The following is a 26912-nucleotide window of genomic DNA, read 5'->3' on the forward strand; positions in this document are numbered from 1 at the left end:
AGAAAGGATAGGAGGAAAGGGGCTAGGAAACAACCATTTTTACATATGACATTTTGCAACTCTGTTCATTCTTCATTCTTTTTTTGCTCCTTTTTTTTTGCTTGCTAAAATCATTCTGTACAATACGAAACGGGAGATGATGACTTTGAAAATATGGTATGGCGTGTCACGGGCATAGATGAAGGCTGCCTTCAGCATCACGAGCATGAGGAAGGCGGGTTGGAATGCCGGTGTCGTCGGCATGTATAAATCAAGCTTTAATCTTTCCCCGCAAAAATACCCTCTCCAAAACAAACGTCTCTATATCCGTAAAGTACTTAACCTGGTAGACCATTTTCGTAAACACCTTGCGCCGGGTTCATGCATACAACTTTGCCTTCCTTGACAACTCTCCATCAAGCAAATTTCTAGTCGATGGTGATTGCTGCTTTTGACGGTGCCTTGGCTCTACTGGGTTTTCTCGTAGCAGGAGGAGCTGCGCCAGCCCGTGGTTTCCCCTTGGATGTCCTTGTATCCTCAGCATCCTGCTTACCTTTCGGCTCGGGCTTGATCTCTGGCTCTGGATCGGGCTTCTCGATGCCACTCACAGCCTCCAGCATTTGCTTATCATTCCACTTGGCCCCGAACCTGGGCACTAATTCCTCCATATCCTTTTTCGCGCCTTCTCCCTCCTTCGTCTCTCCTTCGTCCTCGGATTTGTTGGTGTCGTTCCTGAGCTGCAGGAATAGACTCTCGTTGTACACTTCCCATGCGGCCTCGTCGTTTTCGTCCGTATATCTCATCTTCCGCCAGTTTTCTGTCTGCACAAAGCGTAACCTGTCTGCCATGGTTTCTGTGGTGACTGCATCGCCGTCGGCGGTGTTCTTGATAGTCATGTGGATGGCGCGGGCGGCGGTTGATGAAGATCCTGCTGCTTCTTTGGACGCTGAGGCAGAGGCGTTGCGTTCTTGCTGGGTGGCTGCGTCGAGATGGTGGAGCTGAGGTCTGAGATGGACGAGAGAAGAGACGGGTGTGAGGTGGAGGTTTTCTAGCAATTGGGTTAGTTAGTAGTGGATGGATTGATTGAGAGGGAGATGGAGTGGCAACATACTCCCTTGGAATACGCCAACCATGTATTGAACTTCGTCTGTGTCGGGGTACTGCCCGCCCAGTGTCTGCGTCCTCAACACCTTGTCCTGGCGAACAGCCTCGTTCCAGTCCATGTACTCGTCGTCGTCCATCTCACCCTTCTTCTTGCCTCTTTGCTGCACGGCGCCGAAGCCAAATCCACCTGCTAGACCGTGACTACCACCGTTCTTTGACGCCATGGATGACTGAAGAATGCGGCCCCATTTCAAACCTTTCTCACGGTCGTAGGCGGTTGTATTGTCCAGAGGCAAGTCAATCTCGACCATGCCAGAATGCGCCTTCAGGCGGAGTTCGGTCGGCGGTGGTCGCGGTGTGTCATCCGTGCGATTGGGCTGCTGCAGGACGAGTAGGCGGCGCCCTAGAGGGAGAGCCGGGTTCAGGAAGACAGGGTAGCTGGCAGTTATGGGATCGTCGTCTTCGACATCATTGTCGATGTCCATTTTGTCAAGCTTGCTCATATTGCGTGGGTTTCTGGCAATTCCGGTCGTATATTATCGTTGTTTCGGTGAAGATATATGGTCCGTTCCGAACAAAATGGAGTATATTGCTCAATTGTTCTCAGCTGGAGGAAAATCGGGATAGGCGAAGTGATGTCGCCATGATCAAAGGTGAGGAGGTGGGGTGTAGAAAATTGTTGGCAGCGCGGAGCTCTTATCTTATCAGTGTACTCACTTGGCTGAGCGACGACGATGCTTCTGTTCTCATTCCTCCACTTGTTCAATTTCGTAATCGATTACGGAATTGATATTTGGCATACCGCATATCAATGTATCTCAAGGCTTTCTCTCCATGACAAATTTGAGAAATGCCAAACACTATCTGACTTCCATGACTCTATCGAGTAACCAAGGTTGGGCACACTCCAAGGTCTAGGGTGGATGCGATTAAGTTCGTACGTATCCGTGGAATCGTTTTTCTCTCCCTCCCCGGATCACAACCCTTAGACCTTCCATGGCTAAATACGTCTCTTTCATGGGTAAAAAAAGGGGGTACTAATTTGTTTCTGCCATACTGAATCCATCACGGTATTCTCCATCCCTGCAACTCGCCACTAATTGAAAGCAGTGACCGGCGCCTACCAGACTGTTTGGGTCCTATTACATGTACGGGACGAAACAAGCCAGAAGTTATTCGATTCAAGAGAGAGGGAAATGTGAAATTCAGCCTTCGTCTCAGATCTATGCCAAGATTTCTTTTGTCAAGATTGCCCCAGTATACGCGTCTATGTCAGTCTACCTCTTCTTGCCTCTATCTCTTCGACCTGCCTCCAACATCTTGGCCCTCTTCTGGAACCGCTCACCCATCTCCACGCCGCGGCCACTTCCTCTCGGGCCATCCGTTGTATCAAAACCACGCTTTCGGCTCTTCTCAAGCATCGCACGTACTCCGCCACCGGGAGGCCCTTTGCGTTTGGTCAAGCGATCGATTCGATCAACTCCCTCTCCCAAGTTGTGCCATTCCTCGCCACCAAACTGCATACGACCGCTGCGACCAGCTGCCTGAGCCTTCTTAGCGCGGTCCTTCTTGCTCTCTTTGGGAAGACGGGTGAAGTTGGTTTCTTCGTATTCGCGACGCTCGGCCTCTTCCATGCGCTGTGAAGCGGTTTTCATCTTGCGGCCACCCTGGACAATGGTTGTGCCGATACTGGGTTCGGCCATGGGAGCAGTGGCCAGTTCATCATTGACAAACTCTTCCATGGTGTTTGATTTGGTGGCCCTTCGTTGAGACTTTTCACGAGATCGTGTCGTTTCCATGACAACGCGATCTCGCCGGGGCGGACGGTAGACCCCTACTGGTCCGTCCTCCCGTCCGCCGCGGCTAGTAGAAACCTCATCAATCATAGCTCCAAGGTTGGGAGCGGCGCCCATGTTGCCTTTCCGGGCTTGTGGCTGCTCATCTGCTTCGCTCTCTTCGTCGGACTCTAGGTCTTCTGATGCAGACTCTGATGCAGACTCGTCGTCATCCGCATTCTTTTTGCTCTTGGATTTGGATTGTTGTTCTTTTGCTTTCTGCTCGCGCTGGGCGTCTTGCGCAGTTCGCAAGAATCGTTCGATAGAAAACTTTAACTTTTCCTCGAGTGGCCGGGCGCCCTTCTCGAGATAGAGTCGCAACTCAACAAGTTTAGCTCGAACAGATTCGTCCAGCTGACTGATGTTTTCGGGGTCGGGCTTGGAATTGCGGAGTTTGAGGAGAATTAGGAAGACGAGATTTTGCAGGTACGAGAGCAGCAACTCGTTTTTTACATCGAGCAGTGAAATGCCATTTTCAGGCGGTTCGATGGCGGCAATTTTCGGGGCGGCTTCTTGAGTTAGTGACAGGGACTGAGTCAAAGAAGCCAGCAATGCCGGCAAAGTAGTCGGTGCAGCCATGGCGGTGGTGCCTTGGAAAGTGCAGTGGATTTGATGCAGTCGGCTGAAGAAGAAATCGAGACCGACGATGGTTCAAGTGTTCAATTACCTGCGAAACTTTTTAGTGGGGCAGTCCAGTGGAAAGTCTTCCGTGAGCCATGGAAAAAAGACACAGTGCTGCCCTTATCTGCCCCACCATGTCTTCAGCCTTCATGCACTGCGGACCTGCGGTACAAGTGGCCGGCTCGTCCACTTTTAGTCGCTGGTGATGACGGGCATTTCCCCCGCGGTTGTTTCCCCTCGTCGCCAACAACGACCCGTCGCGCTTCCACGCCCTAACAGCCACAGTATGACAATCAAGGCCATTCTAGGCTTGTTTCGCGCTCCTCCTGCCTCTCCCTTCGTCTTGGTTTGCCTTAATAACATCGGGCAATAAATTATATCCAGACTGGAGTTGTGTTTCATGCCCCAAGCCTTTTCAAGGAAATTGATGAACTCGACAAGCAGGGACTTCTAAACGTTTGGGATAGAACATTTGTCCTCGACAGATGCCGTCGACCTAAGAGTTTATACGGTGGCCGACGGCCTTGAAGAGGCCGAATTTGGAACCCAGTCCTAATTATACATGGGAACTTGCTTCTTACCTTGCAAACCTGGACACTTTGGACCAAGCTGAGGTTGTTTATCATGAAATGCCAGGATGGCAGGCGCTGACAACAAGCATACGTAAAATGTTTGCCATGATCTTCCAAAGGAAGCTAGAGATGACATTGAGGTAAATGTTCTATTACTTTTGAGTAAACTTTTACCAATTTTCTATTCAGTACGGACTCAGGTGGGTTTCTGGAAACTAGCGTAGTCGGCAGTTCCTGTTGTATTGACTGTGTAACCGCACGATACCAGACACCGTTCGACATGGCGATGGCCAAGTGCGGACCCTGTGAAGTGCTGACGGAGCCAATAAGCAGCGCACCAGACGTGTTGCTGCCTGCATGTCTGTATCATAACGCCTCCGCATGGAGTACTGACTAATAAGTTACACGCGTCGCCAGGCCTATGGATCCAGATCCTCCGTACAATTCATTGTTGGCCCTGGCCAACCGACACCACGCAGACACAGGCACGTTGAAGGCTCCTGACTAAGCTGCTTTGGGCGACAATGTGCATGCTGCCTTTCTTGCCAGATTCCCACTTCCACTCCCCATAGCTGTCAGATTTTGGGCCTTGGCTCGACTTTGCATTTTTCTGGTTTGCTATTCTCTGTTCTGTGCCATCGTGTCAACAAGAACATTGAAGCTTGTGCAGTTGCTGATGCGTGTTGAGGAGAGGTGTCGACTTCTGCTCTCGACTTTCTAATCACAGCTTTGACAATCTCGAGCAGAGCTCTTCTTGTCATCCGCGTCATCGTGCCGACACCATAACGAAGCCGCGAGCCGCCGGTCGAGCCACAGCCATCCATCTACCTTGGCATGCCGTGAACCGTCGCCATCATGCAATTCAAAGACACTGCGCGGCAGGCGCTTTTTGCTGCAGCGCTCGTGGCGCCGCAGTTGACGTCTGCCTTCTACCTGCCTGGTGTTGCGCCGACCTCGTATAAGCCCGACGACCAGGTACCGCTGTACGTCAACAAGATTTCGCCTGTTGCTGCCATGCAAGACTACCGACTACACTCCGTGGTCTCATACGACTACTACCATCCTGCTTTCCAGTTTTGCCAACCGAACGGGGGACCGAAATACGTATCCGAGAGCCTGGGAAGCATCTTGTTCGGTGACAGGATCATGACTTCGCCATTTGACTTGCGCATGCTTAGGAATGAGACTTGCAAGCCTCTATGCAAGGTTTCCTATCCGGAGAAGATGCGAGAATTCATCAATGACAGAATTTACCAGGGGTATAGCTTGAATTGGCTCGTTGACGGTCTGCCGGCAGGCCAAAAGATTCAAGATGAACTCACCGGCACTACCTTCTACAGCCCCGGCTTCTCCATTGGCGACTACCAATTTACTGAAAATGAAGAAGAGGATGAAAAGCTTTCCTTCAACAACCACTACGAAATTTGGATCGAGTATCACGAGGTGAATGGGAACCCGAACCAACTTCGTGTGGTTGGCGTCGTCGTCCAACCCTCTTCCTTGGCATATACTGGCGAACCCGACTGCGCGGATAACCACCCAAAGCTCATATTTGAAGAAGGCGACAAGAACCAGGATGTTTACTTCAGTTACAGTGTGTATTGGAGGAAGTCGGACACTGCCTGGGCAACTCGGTGGGACAAGTATCTCCACGTTTTCGACCCCAAGATTCACTGGTTCTGGCTTATCGACACTGCAATCATTGTCATTATCCTGGTACTGACGGTCATGTCAATTCTGGTGCGTACACTGAAGAAGGACATCTCGCGCTACAATCGCCTCGATGCCATCAGCTTGGACGACCTCAATGGAACTTCTGCAATCGAGGATGGCGTTCAAGAAGATTCTGGCTGGAAGCTTGTTCACGGCGATGTCTTCCGAACCCCGTCCCACCCGCTCTTGTTGTCCGTTTTGCTGGGCAGCGGTGCTCAGCTTTTCGTCATGACCGGGTGTACCATTGCCTTTGCCCTACTGGGCTTCCTGTCTCCTTCCAACCGTGGCTCCCTTGGGACCATCATGATCATTCTGTACACTCTTCTCGGATTTGTCGGAGGTTATACTTCGGCGAGAACTTACAAGGCAATGCAGGGTGAGCAGTGGAAGGTGAACATTGCCTTGACACCGGTTCTGGTCCCTGCTATTGTATTTGCCGCCTTCTTCCTTTTGGATCTTTTCCTCTGGGCTAAACAGTCCTCTGGCGCTGTGCCATTCACCACCATGCTCGTCATTGTTGGCATCTGGTTCGTCATCTCGATCCCTCTGTCGGTTGCAGGATCCTGGCTCGGTTTCCGAAGCCCCCAGATTGAGGCGCCTGTGCGCGTCAACCAGATTCCACGCCAGATCCCGCCAGTTACGACATACCTTCGTCCTATTCCCAGCATGCTGATCGTTGGTTTGCTGCCCTTTGGTGCCATCTTTGTCGAGCTTTACTTCATCATGAGCTCCATCTGGTTCAGCCGCATCTACTACATGTTTGGCTTCCTCTTCCTTTGCTACGGCCTCATGGTGGTTGTTTGCGCTGCCGTCACTATTCTTATGACTTATTTCCTGCTCTGCGCCGAGAACTATCATTGGCAGTGGCGATCTTTCCTGGCTGCCGGCATGAGCGGTGGTTACATTTTTCTGAATTGCCTGCTTTACCTCATCACCAAGGTAAAGCTCGGCGGCCTGGCTGGGATAGTCCTGTATATGGGCTACAGTGCCCTCATTTCCTTCCTATTCTTTATCCTCGCGGGTATGTTTTTTGCACATTCGATTTTTGAGGCTGTAACGGCGACTAACGTAAATTTTAGGCTCCATTGGCTACTTTGCCAGTTGGTGGTTCGTCACACGGATTTACTCGTCAATCAAGATAGACTGAGGGAATTGACATGCCCACTTTCTTCGAACCAAGTTGGGACTAGAGGCTGGCGGGATTACCATGAACGTCGTCGTGGTCCCTGCAAAACTGATCATGAGGGATGTGTAACACCATATATGTATGACTAGCGTGTGCAGTCTGATACTGTCCGTCAGCAAACGGGTCAAGAGCGCAGCGATGACGGGGGTTTGCCATGTCTGGGAAAGGCGACTCTATCGATAGACAAAAAGAATATGACATGAACAATTAGCATTTCTATCCTTGTAAATCACTTTCGCGGGTTCTATCCTATGCTACACATGCATATCGTCATTGACGTGGTGAGCAAATCAATGTACGTAAGGTACTTAATCATCGTCGTCGTCGTCATCTAGATCATCCAAATTCGTGAACTGGAACTGCTTCTTCTCCCCAAGAGCTGTACCCGCTCTGGACAGCCCCGGCCCATCAGGCTGCCCACTGACGATACTCGCGCGCCTCCATTCCGCCTGTTCCTTTTCTCGTTGCCTCTCTCTCTCAGCACGGGCCCTTTCCCGTTCCTCGCGGAGCTGTTTCTCGCGCGCCTCACGCTCAGCCTTCTCCTGCTCCTCCTTGGCCCTGCGCTCCTCTTCTTCCTTGAGCCTTCTTTCCTCTTCTGTCGCAGGATCGTACCCCTTGGGATCGATGTCCTGTTCGACAAGGACCTGATACGAAGCCAAAGATCCCGAGCGAATCTTGTCCTCCAACGGCCAGGGGAAGAAGAGCTGTCCAGACAGCGGGTTGAGATACTGGCTCATTCCCTCGGGCAGACTCGTGTTCAGATTGGCTGCAGGGGGCTGTGTTGGCTGCTCCGCAGTCAACTGCGGTGTGCCATTGACGGCCGGACTCTGCGGCTGCGAGGGCGTTCGCGCAGACGGGGTCAGGGCAGACTGTGCTAGAGACTCGGGGTTCGGCGACTGCGTCTCTGGCGATGCTGCCGCGCCCTCAAGGGTTGCCGCTGGCGGGAGGGTGGTTTTGCTGATTCTCCTGGCGTAGCGGAGGAGCTCTTCGTATACGATGGGGTAGTTGGGCTCGGATGGGTATGTCGTCGTGTGCGTGCTGACAATGTCTTTGTGCGTGTTGGCGAGGCTGGTCAGCGTGTCGCGAATCTGGGTGTCTAGGGCTGCCGAGGACTGGCGAAGCTTTTGAATGCGGAGATGATTGTTTTGATGGATTTGAACTAGAATTCAGTCAGAAGATGTGGCCTGTAGGCGAAGGAGGAAGGAGCACTCTGCGATTTTTTAAATTTGTTTTGTACCTTCTTCAAGACCTTTGCTGAGTTCGTTGTCGGCGGCTTTGAGCTCTTCGGCTTGAATAGTGGACGGGTGATATTTTGTGACGGAGTCAATTAGATTTGACAATGCCTTTTCTAGTCGCTCAAAGCGACCGTCGATGTATTTGTCCATATTTGCGGGTGCTTTCTCGGCGAGCTATCAGCATCACATGGTAACTACTATTTGATAGAATTGGCCTAGGTTCTGAACGATGAACTTGGTTGCCGTTGGTATTAGCTGCAGTGGGTCAATTAAAGCGCATTTCATTGGCCGCTGATATCCAGAAGCTGCTGTGTGGGCCTCAGGCCACCATCCGGCCTTTCCCGCGGGTAAACTCGCGCATCGTTCCAACATCAATTTTGAAGACGATACCCCGTCAAGCAATTGAATCATATTGAAAGGCTTCGACTGCCATTCCCCCAGTCAAGATGGTCTACACTGTAAGTATGCTCATGACTAATGACTTTTGGGACGACTGAATGCCGCACTACGTGAATAATACGGCGCCGAGGTGGAGTGTTGACTGACGGAATCTTGCAGACTCCTGTCCGCGCTGCGGAATTCAAGAGCGCCTACGGCCCCAAGTACGTACCGGATGTATCCAACGACGCCGATCTCGACGAAGGAACTGAGTTGCGTGCGGAAATGGCCTGCCGAGTTGCCTAGCCTTGGGCACCGTTGGCTCGAATAATGGAAGGAGGGGGCTAACATTGAGCAATAGATACAAGTTCCAGCCCAACATCAATGGATGGAACCAGACTTCTCTCCTCCGAACGTAAGTTGGATCTTGTTCTGCCGCATGGGTGAAGCATTTGGTCGAACGAGGGTTAATGGCACTTGGGGCGATCCTGGGTCTGGAAAGGAACAGTACGCTTGGAAAAGGACAATTCCTTTTTGCATGGGGGACTGCTGCTTGGCCTAGACGCACAAATCCGCCTGCTGGGTCAAATTTGAGTGGAGCGTGGGAGCGTTTTCAACACCCGCGCAGTCAACGGGAGCCTTGGGCAAACACGAAACTAACAATTGGGATAGTGGTGTGAGATCTGCCTCTTTTGGTGGTGCTGCCGTTGTCGGTCTCCTTCTCTACGTCTCCGGCATTCCTCGTGTCCAGAGGGACGTTCTCCAGGTATGTTTGCTAAATAGGCCGATTGTAGTGTTTTGACTGCTAATGCTGGTCCATAGAAAATCCCCTTCGTCGGCAGCTACTTCGTTCAGCCTGAGGTCCATCCCCAGGACAACGTGAGTCTCAGATATTCTAATTGGAGTCACAATGTCATGGTTAACGAATTTGCAGCCCTTTTAAAATGCACTGGTGGAACATGGATTGTAGATTATCAAGGCCCTGTGGACGACAAGGGTTCTTCTCTTTGTATAAGATACTCAAAATAGAACTTTTCTGAGCCACTTTGCCTGTTTCAAATAGCCTGTAACCTTTGCTTCTTTAATTTGTGCTGCGAATATCGTTAACGAGATGTCTGATATCGGAGGATGTTAAATCGCCATTATGCGTAAACTATGCATGTAGTGGTGCAAACGCATCTTGGAGAGACATTGGGCTCACTCACTATTACTGAATTGTCTCCAATCAATCAACTATTTTATGTGAATATCGAGTCGATGAGTACTGCTTGGGGATCCAAGGGATGTGGTGACTGTACAGTATGAAACAGTGCGACTCGCACAGACAAAACCCGCATAGAAATGGAAGTCATCTTGCCAGGTAATCAATCTCCTTGCAACCAAGCTCGCGCCGCTTATAGAGCACAAGGCGCCGACGAAAGATCCTTCAAAATGGAATAGAATGGGATTTGGATTTTTCTTTTTCGTCAAGAACTTTCGTTATTTGCAGGCCCTGTACCCTTGTTAATATCCCCCCTTCACTCTTTCCGCGTTGCCTATTTTCAGCCATTCTCAGTCCATGTTGTCGCCCACCACCAACATGGCAGACAGCACAGAAGTCACCAGAAGCTGGGCGTCGCCCCTGGCCACATTGGCACTTTCTATACCAATATTGATTTTGGTCTCTCGCAGAACCGGAACAAAGTGGCAGAATTTCCCCCCGTTTTTCCTGCTGACTCTGCTAAGCGGAGCGTGGTTCATGATAGTTTCTGAGACAGTATCAGAGCCATACTTGGTATGGCAGAAATTCTCTCATGTTTACAATTAGTTTCCCGACTAACAGCCTTCTAGGATGAAATATTCCACATACCACAAGCTCAAAGGTACTGTGAGGGCAAGTTTCTCGAGTGGGATGACAAAATCACAACTCCACCAGGGCTGTTCGTATAGCAATTCCCCCCATGGGCTACGGCGATAGACTAATACTCGTATCAGGTACCTATTTTCAATTCTTCTCCAAAAGACAGCCGCGACTGTGAAGCTTCCATGGGTGTTTAGCTGTGATACTAGTAGTTTACGCATCACAAACGTTCTTGGCTTGATCGTTCTCGCCTCCTTGACCCTGTTGTGCCGACATGAAATTGAATCGCGACTATACGAGGCACATTCGTCGGTGCGCCTCAAAGCCATCTCCAAATACGCCGTGCACACGGCTTTCAACATTGCGCTATTTCCACTGCTGTTTTTCTTTTCAGGACTGTACTATACCGACGTTATTTCGACGGCTGTGGTGGTTGGTGGCTATTTGAACCACCTCAAGCGCGTTGGGCGAGATCGAAGCTCCTTTGTGAGTGACTTGATTACAGTTTTGCTGGGTACTTTGTCTCTGTTCATGAGGCAGACAAATGTCTTCTGGATAGTGGTGTGGATGGGGGGTCTGGAGGCTGTTCATGCGCTCAAGACACTGCGGCCGCAACACGCAGAGCAGCCTTTCATGACGACATTGACAGACCAGGTCAAGTTTTATGCTTGGAGATACTCTGTGGGCGATGTTCATGATCCGCCTCTGAATCTGGCTTGGCCAGATGGTAAGTACCTTTTTATCTTCGGCTTGTCAAAGCGGGGTGCTCATATTCTTCGTTAGATATGCTTTTCACAGCGATTAGTCTTGGCATCGCAGCTCTCTGCAATCCCATTCGAGTCATTCGCCAAATATGGCCATATTTATCCGTCCTCGCCGCTTTTGCTAGCTTTGTGGCATGGAATGGCGGCGTTGTCCTAGGTAAGTTGTTTCATAGAAGCGGACTGGCATCGTGTCACTGACCTTGGGTAGGTGATAAGTCGAATCATGTTGCCACCATTCACCTGGCCCAGCTACTTTATATCTGGCCCTTTTTTGCCTTCTTTTCTCTCCCCCTTCTCTTGCCGCATGTAATTCCTATTCTTGACATTGCAGGAAATGTGTCTCGTTCACTTTCACAAAGTGGCCAAAGGGCGGGGTCGTCACAGCCCTCAAAGACATCTAGGTCCTTTGAATCTTCGCGTTCTGTCAAATCGAAGCGACCAGAGGGTTCCAAGGCGAGGGACACTCGAAGCACCGTCTCTCAAGTCGCTCTCGAAACGCCAAGCCTTGGCTCGCCATCTCCTGCCTTAAGGACCGCGGATTTCATTTTCAACTCCAAATTTATTCCTTGGATAATTTATACTCTACTTACATTTGTAGTATCCACAGCAATTGTTAAATTCAACACCATTATTCATCCATTCACACTCGCCGACAACCGACACTACATGTTCTACATTTTTCGATACACTATCCGCCGGGGCAGCCTCATCAGATTCATGCTCATCATTCCGTATACCATCAGCAGATGGATGGTATGGGGCACATTGGCAGGTTGTGCTGACTGGATCTCATCGAGCAACCGTGAGCTGTGCTCTGCCCGGTACAACGTCAACGAGCCTGCTCCCTACACAAGCCATCCTCTCTGGATCGCAAGGGGAACAAAGAAGACACAAACAAACGTAGAATATCCCCAGGATATGAGCCTGGTGCCGAGTTCCTCGGCATCAACGGACGGTGAACTTCGAGGTACCGTGGAGGATGACCCGCTCCTGGTCTCGGCTGAGCCAACTTCAACTTCTACAGGCCTCATATTCCTGTTGGCAACCACACTCTCCCTAATGACAGCACCACTTGTTGAGCCTCGCTACTTCATTCTCCCGTGGGTGATGTGGCGCCTGTTAGTACCGGCTTGGAGAGTCCATGATCACGCACATATAAACTCCCTATTTGAGGGAGTAGCACCACGGTCAATTGTTGGCAAAACCAAAGAGATATTTAAACGGTATGACGTGCGACTTGTCCTCGAGACACTGTGGTTTGTGGCGATAAACGTGGCCACAGGGTATATATTCCTTATGAAGCCGTATGTATGGAAAGATGAACAAGGGCGGAATCTCGAAGATGGCCGACTACAGCGGTTCATGTGGTAGCAAAACAAAAGCATACACTACGTCACAAAAAGAATAGGCCCATGAAATGCGAAGCAATCATGTATATTTCATACACTGCATTCGATGCTTTAAGATGAAAAAGCAAGATGCAGAGACATCAACCATATGGTGCAATGAAGTGTTTTCCCGCCACGTCATTTTTTTAATAGCAAAGCAGCCCTGTAAACGCCACCAATGATTCCAGTTCCAACATCCCATCCAGACTCATTCATATTCACATTTCAAGCCATTGGTAAACATTTCCATCTCATGAAGTGGCATCCGTCTTGCATAACCGGAGCCATGAAGCATTTTTTTTCTTTTTGGGCCTAGTCTTCTTCAGTCCCGGGTCTTATAAACTCAGCCGATCCAGACTCAAACCATCATTACTTCTCACCCTCCTCACTACGCCCAGCTTGAAGAATTTCTCTTCGCCGCCTGCCGTCCTACCGCCAATATACCACTTGTCTGCGCCTATTGCATCTCTGAAGCCCTCGCTACTGCTGTCGCTGCCACGTCGCCGCCCGGACGCAGAAGGATTTGGAATAGGGATAGAAGCAGCGCTGTTGCCGCGGGGAGAGTGGATAGATACGCTAGGGGGTGGGGAGCGACTGTTTGCTTGGGCGGACGATGCTGCTGCTGCGGCGGCGGCGCTGGTCGCAATGGTCCGCGGTGCGGTGCTTGTTTGGGGATATGATGATGACGAGGTGGAGGAACCGACGGCGGCGGATTGATTGTTGTGTTTGTTGGGCTGTTGATTGGCCTGGAGGGTCGGGCCTTGTTGGCGGAAGGCGGCGATGAAGGAGGACAGGAAGTAGGGGCGTTGAGAGGGCATGGTTTGGACGGAAGCGATGTTTGCTTAGTGTGTTTTGGTCGATGTAGGATTGAGGAGAGGCTCGGCTGTCAATTTCCCACGTTGACAGGAGTGAGTAGTCGGTTGGTCCGGCGTCGATGGATAATGTCGCACACGACTTTGACCGGTCGATCCGAGGAGCGTTTTTCCTTGGGTGGAGGTCGTCTTCCCACAGTGTTATCAACCGAGTCCCTCAAGGTAGGTCGATCGGCTGCGCAGTTGAGGAAGACGTCACACGGCGAGTCGGCTATATCGCACTGCGTATGGGGCGCTGAGCAAAGACGGTCGCACGCAAGGACTTGGTATCGAGCACTGCGCTGGATAGCAAGAAGATGCAATCGGTCGGGGTTGTTGAGAGGAAAAGATGGACGAGGGAGGCACGGAACTAGGGCATCCAGGGATTGACATCGAGGAGGTGGAAGCGTTGGTCAGCGGCTCAACCGGGCAACCGGGGTGGTGGATGATTGCAGTCGCAGAGACTCAAGATTTGTGGCCCTCGGCAAAAGCCGGGGTGGATTCTGGCGGCGGCCTGGACAAAAGGAAATGCAGGCACCGTGAGTGGCTGCGACTGGCTGCGACTGACTGCGACCGGCCGGTGCAGGTGACTAATGGCGGGGTTGCCATAGGCTAGGGAAGGCGCTGCCCAGGATCTGGCGCGGGCTTTCTGGCGCAGCGATGGTCGGGTTTGCAGCAAATCTGGAAAACTTGCGGGGTGGCTGACAACCAAGAGCCCATTCCAACGCAAAACACAGCGACATGCCTTGTTATCATGACATCGATCGATAATGCGGTGGTTGCAGGGTCCACAAATCGGTGCTGTCAAGAGCGCTTGGACGGAGCCACCAGAGATGATCAAGTGCTGCCTCGTGCATGATCTCGAGCCTCTCTTGTCGCCTGCAACGAAGCGAAGCGGGTAAACTCACGCCAGCATTCACTCTCACTCGTCCTGGTTCCAAGAACCAGTTTTTTTTTTTTACGTATACGGAGTACTGTGGCCGAATGAAGCTCATCGCTCATCTACCGAATAGGTGGTTTTGAGAAGAGAAGAAAGGCCATGTGCCAGAGTCAAACAGCGTAGGATATGTATGTACTGGGAATATTTCCATTCCCCCAACAACTGTTGCTGGTCGAAGCTCGATCCCTTGATCCACCGTCACTCGAAGCACGCGTCAAGTTGCTTGCTCGTTTGGGCAGGTTGTGACAATTCAATTTCACCAACTAGAGTCTGGGAGTCAAGGTGTGGATACACCGACAACAGACGAGAAGACATGGACAAACCATCGACGGGTATGCTACCCGCAGCATAGCTGTAACCTCTACGGAGTATCCCAAGACCTTACTCCATACATCCATGGTGGCAGGATTCATAGACAACATTAAGCATCATGGCCGGCGCGCAGGCCTCGGAAACCAGTTCCCTCCTCAACCCCGAAGCCACATCTACACCGCATGTCGACCGGCCACCATCAATCTCATCGGCCTCGTCAACATGTCCAACTTTTCTTCCCTCAAAACCCGACGCCCTACGGTCCATAGTAGCCGCCTTTACGATACATCTTCTTCTGAACATTGCCACAAACATCGCGCTGACGCCCCAAACCGCCATTCTCCAAGATATTGTATGCAAACAGTACTACGACGGGGTCGATTCTCTCGCTGGCACCACGCACGTCCAGGACAAAGACAGATGTGGCGTTGTCCCTGTGCAGAGTGAAGTCGCCTACGTGATAGGATGGGAGGCGGCAATAGAGAATATCCCAAATATGCTGCTGGCAGTTCCGTTTGGAGCGCTAGCAGACAAGGTGGGCAGGAAAAGGATTCTGTTGGTGGCTCTATTTGGAATGTTTATGAACGACGCCTGGATAAGACTTGTTTGTGAGTCATGGCTCTGTGATATTGGCAACGGCACACTTACCCAGGCGTTTTAGACTGGTTCCCGGACGTTTTCCCCGTGAGAGCCGTGTGGATTGCCGGGTTGTGGCAAGCAATTGGTTCCGGAGCCGCGACACTATCATCCGTCACACATGCTTTGGTGGCAGAGGCGTGTCCAGAAGAACAGAGGTAAGTTTACGAAACCATGTGACCCTCCTTTGCGAATTCACCTCTGACTATAGACTGTAGAACATCCGCCTTCTCTCAAATCAGATCGGCCAAACTTCTCTCCCAGCTCATTTTCATCCCCATTGGTGGTGCCTTGATATCCACGAACCCCTGGGTTCCCATGTTTGTTTCCACAGGTTTCATGATTTCTGGCTTCATTGCGGCTGTGATTCTCGTGCCTGGAGACTGGCCGTCCGAACCGGCTCACAGTATTGAAAGGCAGGGTCTGCTCCAGGATGAAATTGCTGGCGTCCATTCCAAAGCGCAGTGGTTCAGCTGGACGGGCATACGATCAAGCACATCACGTATAGCAGACTGGACTGCTTCAAACTCGCGACTCGTACCACTCGTCCTGTCATTTTTTGTGTTCCAGCTAGGCGAGCAGGCTGGGCTTACATTGCTGCTTCAGTACGCCGCGAATCGCCTTGACTGGACATTGAGCAAGGTAAAACCCACCCATACGGCCCTCACTCCGTCATATTATGATGCAAAATTTCGCTAATGTGTAAGGCGTCATTCCTCATATCGGTCCGCGCGGGCGTCAATATGTCCGCCCTCGTCGTTCTGGTTCCGGCAGTGTCCGCCATTCTCCTTACCACCTATCGCCTCTCCGTGATGCAGAAAGACAAGTGCATCGCCCAAGCTAGCGGCTTATTGCTCGTGCTCGGTTGCCTCGTTGTGTTTCAAGCCACGTCCGCCATATCAATGGTAGGAGGTTTGGTGCTAATTTCCGTTGGAGACGTCTTCGCCATCCCCGTAAGGAGTTTGGCAACGGGTCTCGTGGATTCGACTCATCTTGGTGTCCTGTACACTGTCATTGAAGTCATGACACAGAGTGGTCTGTTTATCGGCCAACCTATGCTAGCAGAGACCTTCCGATGGGGATTGAAGCTGGGCGGGTTTTGGGTAGGGATGCCGTTTTTGTTTGCAGCAGCCTTTTTCACCCTGGCCCTCATAGCTGTGTCGACGGTGCCGAGTAGACGACGGATATTGGTTCCACAAGAAGATCTAGCCGAAGGCTAGGATAGGTGTGGTATCAAATTCATCGGGTGCGTAGACAACTTTTTGAATACCCATGCCAACCTATCATGAAACATGACGACTATACAATCACAACATCTACCGTTCCCGTAATGCCATCAAACATGCACCACTCTTTGCCATATGTAAATGTCTCCTGAAACATGCCCACTCTCTGGAACAACTTGCCTCCCAATCCATCACCGGCTTCGGCCAAAACGAGTCCGTATATTCGTCCCATTGCCAGCCTTGTCTTGACACGCCCCGCCGCTATTAACAAACAATATAGCCTGCCTCCCAGACCGACTTCTGCAGGATTATCTGCTGCGGAGAAAGCCATCGCGTGGTCGTCCCTGTAGAGCACAATCTCACCGGGCAGAGCCTTGACCGATTTTGCTTCAACCGTGGCGAGCTTACCCCTTATGGTGACAGAGGCTGTCGTGGGATGTAGCAACATGCCCATTCCATACCTGTGAGCGCAATCCGCGTCGAGAAGCTCTGCGCCCTCGGCGTCAACCAGCCCCATGTTGGCGGAATTAAGCTCCTTTTCATACTCGACCTGCGTGTTGATGGACGCCCACGACCACGAAGGCGCCAACTTTTCCGCATCCTGTTGCCGAATCTCTCGATTCTTCATCTCTTGTCGAGCAATCTTGTTGTTGAAAGCCGCCTGTCCCACGTCGGAGCCCCCAAAGACATTGTTCAGATCGTAGTGCTTCCCAAACGCCGTAACCTGCCAATCGCCCCCTTTTCGCTTCCGCCATAGCAGGTCCATCATCAAGGTTGAGCGCCACAGACCAGCCAGGTACTCGTCGCCAGGCCGCATCCTGGCAACCTCCGACGCCAGCCCCGACAGCGCGGGGAACTTGTCCCTGCGGGCTGTGAAGTCGAGGCCCGTGTAGGCATTCACAATGTGGTGCCACAGCTCGGGGGACTGGCCGACGATGGAGGCGCTGTGCTCGGCCGACGTGGACAGGCTGTACGCGGCCTTGGGGTTGAAGGGCTCACGGGGGGAGTACTCGGCGACGGCGTAGTTCGCCAGCATAGGCTCGCACTCGCACGCCGACCCGGCCATGCACTCCCACGCCACCTCGTTGAAGCCAAAGTACACGACGCGCGGCGACAGGAGGCGCTCCTGGAGAACCCACAGGCGGTCGAGGATGCCGTGCTCCTCGTCCCGGCGCAGGTGGCCGACGCTGTAGCGCAGGCGGCGGCGGACCATGACGGGGAACGGGAGCTTGTACCTCGCCAGCTCGAGGTTGCGGCTGTCCACCACGACCGACGGGACGGTTTGGAAGAGGCCGTCCCGCGGGCCAGACGCCCACGCCGCCGCTATCGTCAGCAGCCCGTTCTTGTAGATGGGCGCCATCAGCGCCGACTCGCGCTCCCAGTCGTCGTTGTCGTCCTGGATGATGCACAGCGAGTCTATCCACAGGTATCTGCTGCCCATGCGCCGGGTGACGAGGGCCGCGTCTCGAAACGTCGGCGGCAACGACTCCAGCGGGATGCCCTGCCGCAGCTGGTCCAGGGAGCTGGTCGTTGTCCTTGTGGGCATTCCTTGGTCCCCCCACCGGTGGGTGAGGCACACGTACTGCCCTTGCCGGCCGCTCGTCTCGACCAGTTTGATGTCGGCGAGGCTGCTTACGTCGATGAGGCGGGTGGGGAGGTTCACCCACGATGCCACCGGCGAGCACTGCACGTGGTTTGCAGAGCACTGCTGTCGCCAGTAGTCTATTTGCGACATTGTCTGCTCCGTGTCTGTCTGGCCGTTGAGGTAGTTTTTGAATGGGAAATGGCTGTGGACACTGGTCGCTCCGGCAAGATCTAGATGGACTCGTTAGCAAAAATGCCCTTCTGCCTGCCTCACAGTGGGCAGGGGAATGAATACAAAAAAAAAAAAAAGAAGAAGAGAGCGTCCGCATACCGTCGGTATATATCTGAATCTTGAATTCCCCCTTTCCGGGAGAAGACTGGGCGCTGGTGCACCAAGGCTCGAAAAAGCTCTCGCCATCGTGCCGCCAGTATATAAAGTCCTGGTCGGCGGGTTTACTCGTGCCAACCGAGCGCTTGAAGGCCTCCCAGAATATAGCGCACCAGGGACATCCTTTCTGCGCGGATTTGCTCAGCTTCAGCGTCGAGACCATGAGCCCGCCCACGAGCTCAAGTTGCTTGGTCCCGGGCCTGTGGTGCGTGGTGCATTTTGCGGCGCCGCGGAAGATGCTGAAGTCGGGAATGTCGGCCAACATGCCTCGCCGGGCAGCCATTGTTCTTTGGAGTCAGATGAAGAGATCAAATGCGCATTCGGCCGCAAGAGAGCTAAGTCTTGATAGAAGTTACAAGGAAGGAGAACAATTTGAAGGCATTCCTTTTCACTTGTCTTCTTTTTTTTTCACACTCTTTCTACCGAGGGAGCATTTTGACAACTGGTCACTATTCATGGCTGGCAGCTTAGCATTCGCGAGGATCGTGGCTGGACTATTGAGCTGTGACGGGGCCCAGATTCCCACGCTCGCGTCAAGAGGCTGCGTGGTGGCGACAGGGCTGATGTCTGCGGCGTAAAAGTCTGAGTTTCAGTCTTGGGGGTGGTTTTATTCTTCTTGAGGACGGCAGGTGAACTTTATTGACGGCTCGGAAGTTTTCTCGGACACTAGAGTCTGAGATGTCAGAGCGGTTTGACCGCTGAACACGAAGGCATGTGGGCTAGTTTGGGAGTATAGGCAAGGCGTGAATCTGCTATTGATGGGATGCCTGCGGGATAATCGCTTGATGATTGGTGATTTCCGTGAGATGGTCTTACTGATAATGGAGTGGCGGTCCGAATGAGCACTGGTGTTGTAAGTGAATACTCTGGGGCGCGGGATATACTATTCTCTAGAGTGATGAAACGCACCCTTCATGTCTGCCACATGATACTTTGTTTTGTCATAGTTTGGTGCGCGGTACAAAAATCTTCGACCGAGGTCGAATACTTTTTTGGTTCATCAGAATGGGGTGATGAGCATGATACCGAGTGACGCCCTTAACAGCAGATAGCGGTCCGTGAGGCCTGAGAGGGCGGATGAAATATACATGTCATGTATAGTTCGACGGAGGCCTAGGCACATAAGTAATTAGCCCTTGGAACTGGAGAGACACGGTTATACGCAGACAAGACGCCCAACATACCCATGCCACACGTTTTGGCGTCGCACATTACAAGCCGTATGAGACTTGCACCAGACATGTCTGAGACACCACCATTGACCATGCTGTGAGTTCGGTATGGGCCGCAAATGGAGAGGCGCCGCATTCCACAGGAGACCCAATCACTTCATGCCCAGGATCCTGGTCCCAGACGGTATCTACTGGTCCACGTCAACACACAACTTTAAATCGCAAGCGGTGCCCTTAGCCTCCCCCAGGAGGGGAGCTCAGGACCTCGGCTCCAGACCCCAGACGAACATCCGACGAATGGCTCCCGATCCACGATCCACGGAGGAGTAGTCTCTCGCCACAACATCACCAGAAATCCCCAAGCAGCACCATCCAAGGACAAGGACACACAAAATGCCAACCTGGAGAGCACATCTCGCCTCATGGTACCTCTGGCTCTGGCACAAGGGGAACTTCACATCCGTCGAAGCCCTCCACAGGCGCATCGCCAAAGCCCGCAAGAACCCGCCCGACTACCGGCCGCCGCAGCACCTGCGCACCGAGTTTATGATCGAGGAGCGCCAGGTAGATGGCTACCCGGTCCTGGAGCTGGCGCCCAAGTCAGAGACGCCCAACGCGGTCCGCATCCTCTACCTCCACGGCGGCTCGTTCATGTTCGAGATCCTCGGGCCGCACTGGACCCTGATCGCGCTGCTGGCGGAGCGACTGCAGGCCAGCGTCACGGTGCCCATCTACCCGCTCGGGCCGGAGAAGAAGCTCAAGGACATGTACGCCATGCTGCAGCCCATCCACGACGAGATGGCGGCAGCGAGGGACGACTCGCCGTTCTTGGTGGTGGGCGATTCCGCCGGCGGGTGCATGGCGCTGGTGCTCGCGCAGGAGGCCATCAGGGCCGGCACACGGTCTGCCGCGGGCCTGGTCGCCATTACGCCCGTGGTGGACGCTACCTTTACCAACACCGAGGCGCGCGAGCTGTCGAGGAGGGATCCGTGGCTGGATGTCGTGGGCTGCATGGAGGCGGCCGAGCTGGTGAGGGGCGAGTGGCCGACTGACGACGCGCGGGTGAGTCCGCTGTTTGGGGATTTGGGCGAGATGCCGCCCATGATGCTGCTTGCCGCGGGCGAGGATCTGCTCACGCCGGATACGAAGCGGTTTGTCGAAAAGGCCGCTGCCGCTGGGCGCGATGTGACGCTGGTGGAGGGCCCGGGCATGATGCATGTGTGGCCGTTGGTGCTGCCTGATCACGACGGCAAGGGGGCGATTGATAAGATGGTGGAATGGATGAAGGCGAGGAAGCCGTGAGAGCTGCGAATACCGAAGAGGACCTGCATGTTTGGCATTTGGTGTTGGGGAATTTGGATCGCGACGTATCGGCGTTTTGTTCATGGGTTTGGAGTAGGTTTACGATTTTCCATGGTCGATGGTTAGGTTGGGGACGAGTTTCTACGGAGTAGTTTTGGATGTTTTATACTTTGATGAAACATCATTCGATTTATAAATATTAGGTTTGCATTGTCGTATTTTTTTTTTCACCCCCAAAAGCAGCTCATTTGCTCGAGCATCATCTGCCCACCTGTTCCTAGTGTCCATGAGCAAAAGCACGCCCCCATATATCTAGGTCATGGAGATTAATCAAGGTATCCCACGTCTACCAGTCTACCCTGATCTCTTCAGCAATGTATTGGAAATTGGTAAAAGTTGAGATGGTAATAAAAAAAGGGAGAAGGAAAAACCGGCCAGGAAAGCTCAAGACTGTGATAATCTATATTTCCGCGACTAAGGGACGGTTCTGATAAATGGGTGACAATAACATGGACATCATAGTTTATTAACGGCTGCTTCGGCCCATTCAGCTCACCTTGAATCTGCACTTTTTGATCAATTAAATGAAAGCTGCCATTTTCAGACAAACGTGATCAAGGCCGTCGACGCAATGTGGCGCATGCGTGACGAGATCATTCCAAGTCGCTTTCCTCCCATTGCGGGCTTGGCATTCCAAGAATGACCTGAGCCATAGGTTGGCGTCCAACTTGACGCGATATTCTTGGTGCCAGTGCCATATTTGTCTTGTTGCATTTTTGGGGAGATGGAAAACTGACGGACGGTTGATGTGAAAAGGGGACATCGAAAAGAGGTCTACCGGAGGCCGACGCTATTACGAGTTTTGTTTAAGTTACTTGTTTAATGCTGGTGTCAATCGCTTGTCAGCCCAACGGACCCCGAACCCAGCGGGGCAACTATGTGCTAGGTACTGGGTACGGAGCAGTTACATCAAATATAGGCCCGGTGACCGGTGCCGACCTTCCTATCCCCCTGCCCCGGTTTAACGTCCAGTCCTCACCCACGCTGGTCTGGCCATCTTCATTCTCGAATATTCCAGGAAACTCGTCAACGGCCTTACAAATCCCCCCGTCCTTGACACTCGACTCACAGTTGAAAGGCACAAACTCCACACTCCTGTCCTTGGGACAAACAATCAACTGTGCCATTTCCAGCTTTTATTCAAATATTCACTTGCCGAGGTGAAATATACTCTCCAGACCAACCTGCTGGCCGTACATACATTACGCCACCTCAGCCCTTGTGCGACCTGCGCAAAGAAGCCTTAATCCTCCAATTTCAGCCCATCCCAATATCTACCGCCCTTGGTATTTGTTCCACCCCTTTTGAGTGTCGCTGGCCGCTGCCTTTTTTTCTTTCTTTGTTTTCAAGCTGCCGATACATGTGTACAGCTTTAATATGATAGCTTAAATCGAGGTCCTCCTTTTAAAAAAAGTTAGAGTAATTGCAGCGCAAGATAGTTGTAATTCCCGCTTGGGTGGCCGCATCGACGTGTCCAAAGGGGTTCATCAACACCTACCACGACCAAAACCTTTCACCACTGAGCAAGCATTGTCAGAAAACAGCAATGGCAAAGTCGCTGGAGCTCAAGGAACAAGGCAACCGCCATTTCCAGAGCGGAGACTACCTGGCCGCAGAGAGCCTCTACTCAAAAGCGTACGTGATGTCACCCTTTGTCAACACCACCACCACCAACCACCACCACCAACTGCAAACGCACATCCATCGCCCTCACCGCTAACGCAAATCCAGCATCATAGCAGACCCCAAAAACCCCACCCTCTACACCAACCGCGCCATGTCGCGCCTCAAACTGTCCCTCTGGGAGTCCGTCATCTCCGACTGCCAGACGTGCCTCTCCATCACGCCCGACTCCATGAAGGCGCACTACTACCTCTCGCAGGCCTTCCTCCACAGCAGGGACTACGAGTCGGCCGTCACCCACGCCGTCCGCGCGCACGGGATATGCGCCAAGACCAACGACAAGTCCCTCTCGCAAATCACCGCCGCCGTGCTCCGGTGCAAAAAGGCGCGCTGGGAGCACCGCGAGAAGCTGCGGGCCAAGGAAGCACAGGCCCTGGAGACCACCGTCCTGGACCTGCTGGCCAAGGACGCCGACGACATGCTCGCCGACCCCGCCACCAGCGAGTACGAAAAGGGCCTGATCCGGGAGGACAACGAGCAGAGGGTGCAGCAGATGCGGGCTGTTTTCGAGCGCGCCAGGGCCCAGGCCGACAGGCGGAGAGAGGTGCCCGAGTGGGTTATCGACGATATCAGCTTCGCCATCATGGTTGATCCCGTTGTTGTGAGTTTCTGTCCCCAAAATCTCCTGCCCAAGGACATATTTGCACTTCACACTTTGCATGCCCCCCCTGCCAGCTTGGGCAGTAGCATATTGTCGTCTTTTGAGAAAGAAAAAAGAAAAAAAAATATACTGACCGTGAGAAATTTAAAATAGACAAAGACGGGCAAGTCGTATGAACGCTCAGCCATCATGGAACATCTCCAGCGGCGGCCTACCGATCCTTTGACACGGGAGCCCCTTGTCCCGTCTGAACTCAGACCAAACCTTGCCCTGCGCCAAGCGTGCGAAGACTTTATCGAGGAAAACGGCTGGGCCGTGGACTGGTGATGGCCCAGGAGACGTGGGCATAAATTGAAAACAAAAGGTCCGTTGCCGGCCGTCCTTACTCTTCTTTTGTATTCATTTTTTTGCTTGGATCGTATATTCTACATCCCAGATTGCATTGGCGGCGTTTTATTTTATGATGAGATGAATGACACACCAGAGCAAGCCATAGAATGAAAGGAGCACAATGTAACGAATACAGACTATAACAAGACTTATTTGTCCATTCGTAGAGTATCTGTCGACATCTTGTGGCATGACAGTATTGAGTGAGCGTGTGTCGTATAGCTGGCATCTTGATAGTGCACAAGGTGTGGGTTGACTGTCGGTAAATTTTCCACAGCTGGAATTGCAATGTACAATGTACTCATTTATTCATGCTTGATACTCATGCACTCATGATGGGGTATCCCTCTATGCGGTTCCGTCTAATAATACAAGCATCCTAGATAAAGGAAGGCTGGCCTTCAGTTCCCCCCTCTTTGACTAGACCTACTCTTTCCTCTTCCGTAGGCCCTGTATTCCGCCTGAAAACTCGATTGAATGAAAACTGGCGTCGTGCAGAGTGTGGCGGTGGCGTGGGTGGAATGTCCTGAACATTCCTGTCCGCGACGCCGTGATACGCGGTATCCTGATGGCTAAAGACATGCTCGCGGGTGTGACCATAATACGCACCTGCTTCGTCATCAGGCTTCTGTGTCGGCACTTGTTGTATATGCGTCAGTGGAATGGGATGAAGGGGACTTCTGCCTTTAATGGGATACTCGTCCTCGTAGGACGGTAGTGTGGTGCTGGTCCGAGGCCGGCCTCGAATGGTGCCAGCTATACTAGAGAAAATGGTGCCTTGCTCCGCTTGCTCAAGCTCCTCGTCCGACGGGAAGCGCGACATGCCTAGCGGAGGGTGAGGACTTGTGGGACTGCCCAACGGGCCGGGGACCGGTGTACGAGGTTGAGGCGATGTTGCAGCGCGTGCTCGTGTGCTCGCCGCCAGTGTTCTCCTTCTTCTTAGGCCGTCCCACTCATATTCCGACTGCCCGTCCTCGCTAATAGGGGCCATGGTCTCTGCCATCTTCTCTTCATGGAGCCTCTTCAACTCCTCGGCTTCCATCCTTAAACGAGTGTTTGATATTCTACGTACGATAGCGGCCGCGCCACGGATGGCATCAGCCTTGGGCTCTGACTCCGGCTGCTCTTGTTCGGCAATGGTGTGGATTTGATCCAGGTCGCCCTTGAAAACGGCAACGTCGGGAACATCCTTGGCTGACTTGGATAACTGCAACAGTACCACGCCCGAGCAAATTGTGAGAAATCCCATCACAACGGTGGCAATTGCCTGCGGGGTGCCCTTGAAACCTCTGAACAAGACTGAAGACGTGATGATTGTGGTGCTGGTGAAGTAAACATAATATGTGGGCGTGACGAGAGCTGCGTTGAAGAGGTTGAGAGCTTTCTGTTGAACGGTCAAACCTGGTGAACAGCAGAAGTAAAGAGGTGGCACAACATGGCGGCCCAGGACTCACATTTAAGAAGATGATCTCAGTCACCAGCGTGCCGATGACAAAGACAAACAAGACCCATAGGAACCATTCCTTGTACTGCGGCTTTCCACCAATCCATGCTATGATGGCTGCGCCCAACCCTTGAGTACACACGACACTCAGACCGCCAATCCAACTGCAGATGGAAATGTAGACCAGCATGTTCTTCTTGCCCCATCTAGGGCCAGCATAAAATGCAGTAATGACGGAGCCGACCAAAATAACGCCTGCATAGGACAGGAAGCCCGGAGCGATAAAGAACGTCTTCATTTCCTGAATGTCGGCGACCGAGGATTCCTGAGGGCCGTTCAGGACAATGACGACGGACCCGACTATACATAGAAAGCATGCAACCTTGCCGACCAGACTCAGGCGTTCCTTGAGAAATACGGCGGAGAGAATTGTGGTAATGACAACAGACAATGCTCCCAGTGGCGTGACGAGAATCGCATCGGTAAAGGCATATGCGACGAAGTTGCAGATCTCGCCGACAATCATGAGCGTCATGCCGCTCCACCAAAAGGCGTTTTTCAAATATCCGTAGCCCTCGCCAGCGACTTCGTTGTACTTCTCGTTGGCCCTGAGAAGTCCGACCTTTTTCAGCACAAAGGATGATCCGATGAACAGGCCAGAACCAATAGCCAGTGCGATACCTACGACCTTGTAATATGGTGGCCGGTCTGGTCCCTCTAGGGCTCTAGCAACGAGCTCGGCGTCCATTGCTCAGTCTTGTCTCGGGAAGCCTTGCCGCATCTGGGGAGAAGGGCCAAGGGCGACAGCTCGTCAAGAACGAGAGCCCGTGGACGGAAAGGAGTCCTCGAACGATGCGTTGTTGGCTGTAGGAGTGGTAGACTGGGCGGGTTAGTGACGACACCGGGGGAGTCCAAGGCTGGACAGAGAGAAGCTTGGGGGTGCGGGTTTGCTGTCGGCAGCGGTCAACTCGTACATATGGCTGGTGAGGTGCAACTGACGGGCGCGCGGCGGTTCAAAAGGAGCTCGAGAGTCAAGAGGGTGCGCCGGCCTCGCGTCCAAGGAGAGTTGAATGGAGGCAAAGTCTGGCGAAGACCAGAAGGATCGTGTGCCAGGATGGTGGGGGCTGGAACTCGGTCTGTCGAGCTCCGTACGTTACGTACCAGACGTTTTGAGGACGACCAAGTACGGAGTATAACGGCTTTCTTTCCATTCAAAGCCCACTCGAGCACTATGTACGTACATACATACAATTGACAGGAGCACAGCTTGTCAGGGTACCGGACTGTTGGAGACTAGAAGCTTGTTTTATCATAGGATAACCACTCCGCGTGGATGGGGGAGGTTCCGGGTCCAGCATTGATCCATTGGAGCTGGTAACGTCGAGCTTCTCCGTCCTGGTAATAATAACTGCCAACCCTGCCAACCTGCGTCAAGCACAAGCAAGCAGCAACCCTGGGCCCCCCATCCTCCATCCACCATCCATGTGCCTCACTAGCCGCTGGTGCAACTTGTGAGCAGCTGATCCCTGCATTCGCTCCGCCCATGGCGCCGTCTGTGGGCCTCGATCTGGCTGATGCGAACCTTGGTGCCATTGAGGAGGCTGACGAGCTGATACCCAGCAGACATCAGCCATCAGCGTGACTGGCGGAGCTTGCCATGCCACATGCTAGGCATGAAAGCGAAACAAAACATGGGCTTCTTCTACAC

General features: G+C 52.6%; 12 protein-coding genes across 12 annotated transcripts; 6 read left to right on the forward strand and 6 right to left on the reverse strand.

Moving 5' to 3' along the window:
- Positions 1–407: 407 nt before the first annotated feature.
- On the reverse strand, positions 408–1568 carry G6M90_00g019070 (uncharacterized protein; the record flags this gene model as incomplete). Its single annotated transcript, XM_014693147.1, has 2 exons — positions 408–1027; positions 1091–1568. 2 exons carry the CDS (start codon positions 1566–1568, stop codon positions 408–410), a joined length of 1098 nt encoding a protein of 365 aa, XP_014548633.1.
- A 792-nt stretch (positions 1569–2360) lies between these two features.
- On the reverse strand, positions 2361–3497 carry G6M90_00g019080 (uncharacterized protein; the record flags this gene model as incomplete). The annotated part of the gene is made up of 1 exon (XM_014693146.1): positions 2361–3497. One exon carries the CDS (start codon positions 3495–3497, stop codon positions 2361–2363), a length of 1137 nt encoding a protein of 378 aa, XP_014548632.1.
- A 1469-nt stretch (positions 3498–4966) lies between these two features.
- Positions 4967–6971, forward strand: EMP70 (Transmembrane 9 superfamily member 1; the record flags this gene model as incomplete). Its single annotated transcript, XM_014693145.1, has 2 exons — positions 4967–6845; positions 6904–6971. The coding sequence occupies 2 exons, from the start codon at positions 4967–4969 to the stop codon at positions 6969–6971; spliced, it is 1947 nt and encodes a 648-aa protein (XP_014548631.1).
- A 347-nt stretch (positions 6972–7318) lies between these two features.
- Positions 7319–8395, reverse strand: MED4 (Mediator of RNA polymerase II transcription subunit 4; the record flags this gene model as incomplete). The annotated part of the gene is made up of 2 exons (XM_014693144.1): positions 7319–8169; positions 8248–8395. 2 exons carry the CDS (start codon positions 8393–8395, stop codon positions 7319–7321), a joined length of 999 nt encoding a protein of 332 aa, XP_014548630.1.
- A 296-nt stretch (positions 8396–8691) lies between these two features.
- On the forward strand, positions 8692–9566 carry G6M90_00g019110 (uncharacterized protein; the record flags this gene model as incomplete). Its single annotated transcript, XM_066129826.1, has 6 exons — positions 8692–8703; positions 8804–8895; positions 8985–9038; positions 9296–9389; positions 9446–9502; positions 9558–9566. 6 exons carry the CDS (start codon positions 8692–8694, stop codon positions 9564–9566), a joined length of 318 nt encoding a protein of 105 aa, XP_065985997.1.
- Positions 9567–10202: 636 nt separating this feature from the next.
- On the forward strand, positions 10203–12598 carry alg-10 (Dol-P-Glc:Glc(2)Man(9)GlcNAc(2)-PP-Dol alpha-1,2-glucosyltransferase; the record flags this gene model as incomplete). The annotated part of the gene is made up of 5 exons (XM_014693142.1): positions 10203–10397; positions 10454–10542; positions 10598–11190; positions 11247–11384; positions 11436–12598. The coding sequence occupies 5 exons, from the start codon at positions 10203–10205 to the stop codon at positions 12596–12598; spliced, it is 2178 nt and encodes a 725-aa protein (XP_014548628.1).
- Positions 12599–12950: 352 nt separating this feature from the next.
- On the reverse strand, positions 12951–13433 carry G6M90_00g019130 (uncharacterized protein; the record flags this gene model as incomplete). Its single annotated transcript, XM_014693141.1, has 1 exon — positions 12951–13433. The coding sequence occupies one exon, from the start codon at positions 13431–13433 to the stop codon at positions 12951–12953; it is 483 nt and encodes a 160-aa protein (XP_014548627.1).
- Positions 13434–14836: 1403 nt separating this feature from the next.
- On the forward strand, positions 14837–16574 carry ustT (Efflux pump ustT; the record flags this gene model as incomplete). The annotated part of the gene is made up of 4 exons (XM_014693140.1): positions 14837–15326; positions 15380–15512; positions 15573–15996; positions 16062–16574. The coding sequence occupies 4 exons, from the start codon at positions 14837–14839 to the stop codon at positions 16572–16574; spliced, it is 1560 nt and encodes a 519-aa protein (XP_014548626.1).
- Positions 16575–16653: 79 nt separating this feature from the next.
- On the reverse strand, positions 16654–18835 carry G6M90_00g019150 (uncharacterized protein; the record flags this gene model as incomplete). Its single annotated transcript, XM_014693139.1, has 2 exons — positions 16654–18395; positions 18496–18835. 2 exons carry the CDS (start codon positions 18833–18835, stop codon positions 16654–16656), a joined length of 2082 nt encoding a protein of 693 aa, XP_014548625.1.
- Positions 18836–20117: 1282 nt separating this feature from the next.
- est_1 (Esterase) lies at positions 20118–21026 on the forward strand (the record flags this gene model as incomplete). Its single annotated transcript, XM_014693138.1, has 1 exon — positions 20118–21026. The coding sequence occupies one exon, from the start codon at positions 20118–20120 to the stop codon at positions 21024–21026; it is 909 nt and encodes a 302-aa protein (XP_014548624.1).
- A 1606-nt stretch (positions 21027–22632) lies between these two features.
- Positions 22633–23697, forward strand: Stub1 (STIP1 y and U box-containing protein 1; the record flags this gene model as incomplete). The annotated part of the gene is made up of 3 exons (XM_014693137.1): positions 22633–22721; positions 22818–23370; positions 23524–23697. The coding sequence occupies 3 exons, from the start codon at positions 22633–22635 to the stop codon at positions 23695–23697; spliced, it is 816 nt and encodes a 271-aa protein (XP_014548623.1).
- Positions 23698–24139: 442 nt separating this feature from the next.
- Positions 24140–25952, reverse strand: NIPA2 (Magnesium transporter NIPA2; the record flags this gene model as incomplete). Its single annotated transcript, XM_014693136.1, has 2 exons — positions 24140–25144; positions 25215–25952. 2 exons carry the CDS (start codon positions 25950–25952, stop codon positions 24140–24142), a joined length of 1743 nt encoding a protein of 580 aa, XP_014548622.1.
- Between the last annotated feature and the right edge of the window lie 960 nt (positions 25953–26912).

Source organism: Metarhizium brunneum, chromosome 1 (genome assembly GCF_013426205.1).
Source record: "Metarhizium brunneum chromosome 1, complete sequence".
NCBI lineage: Eukaryota > Fungi > Ascomycota > Sordariomycetes > Hypocreales > Clavicipitaceae > Metarhizium > Metarhizium brunneum.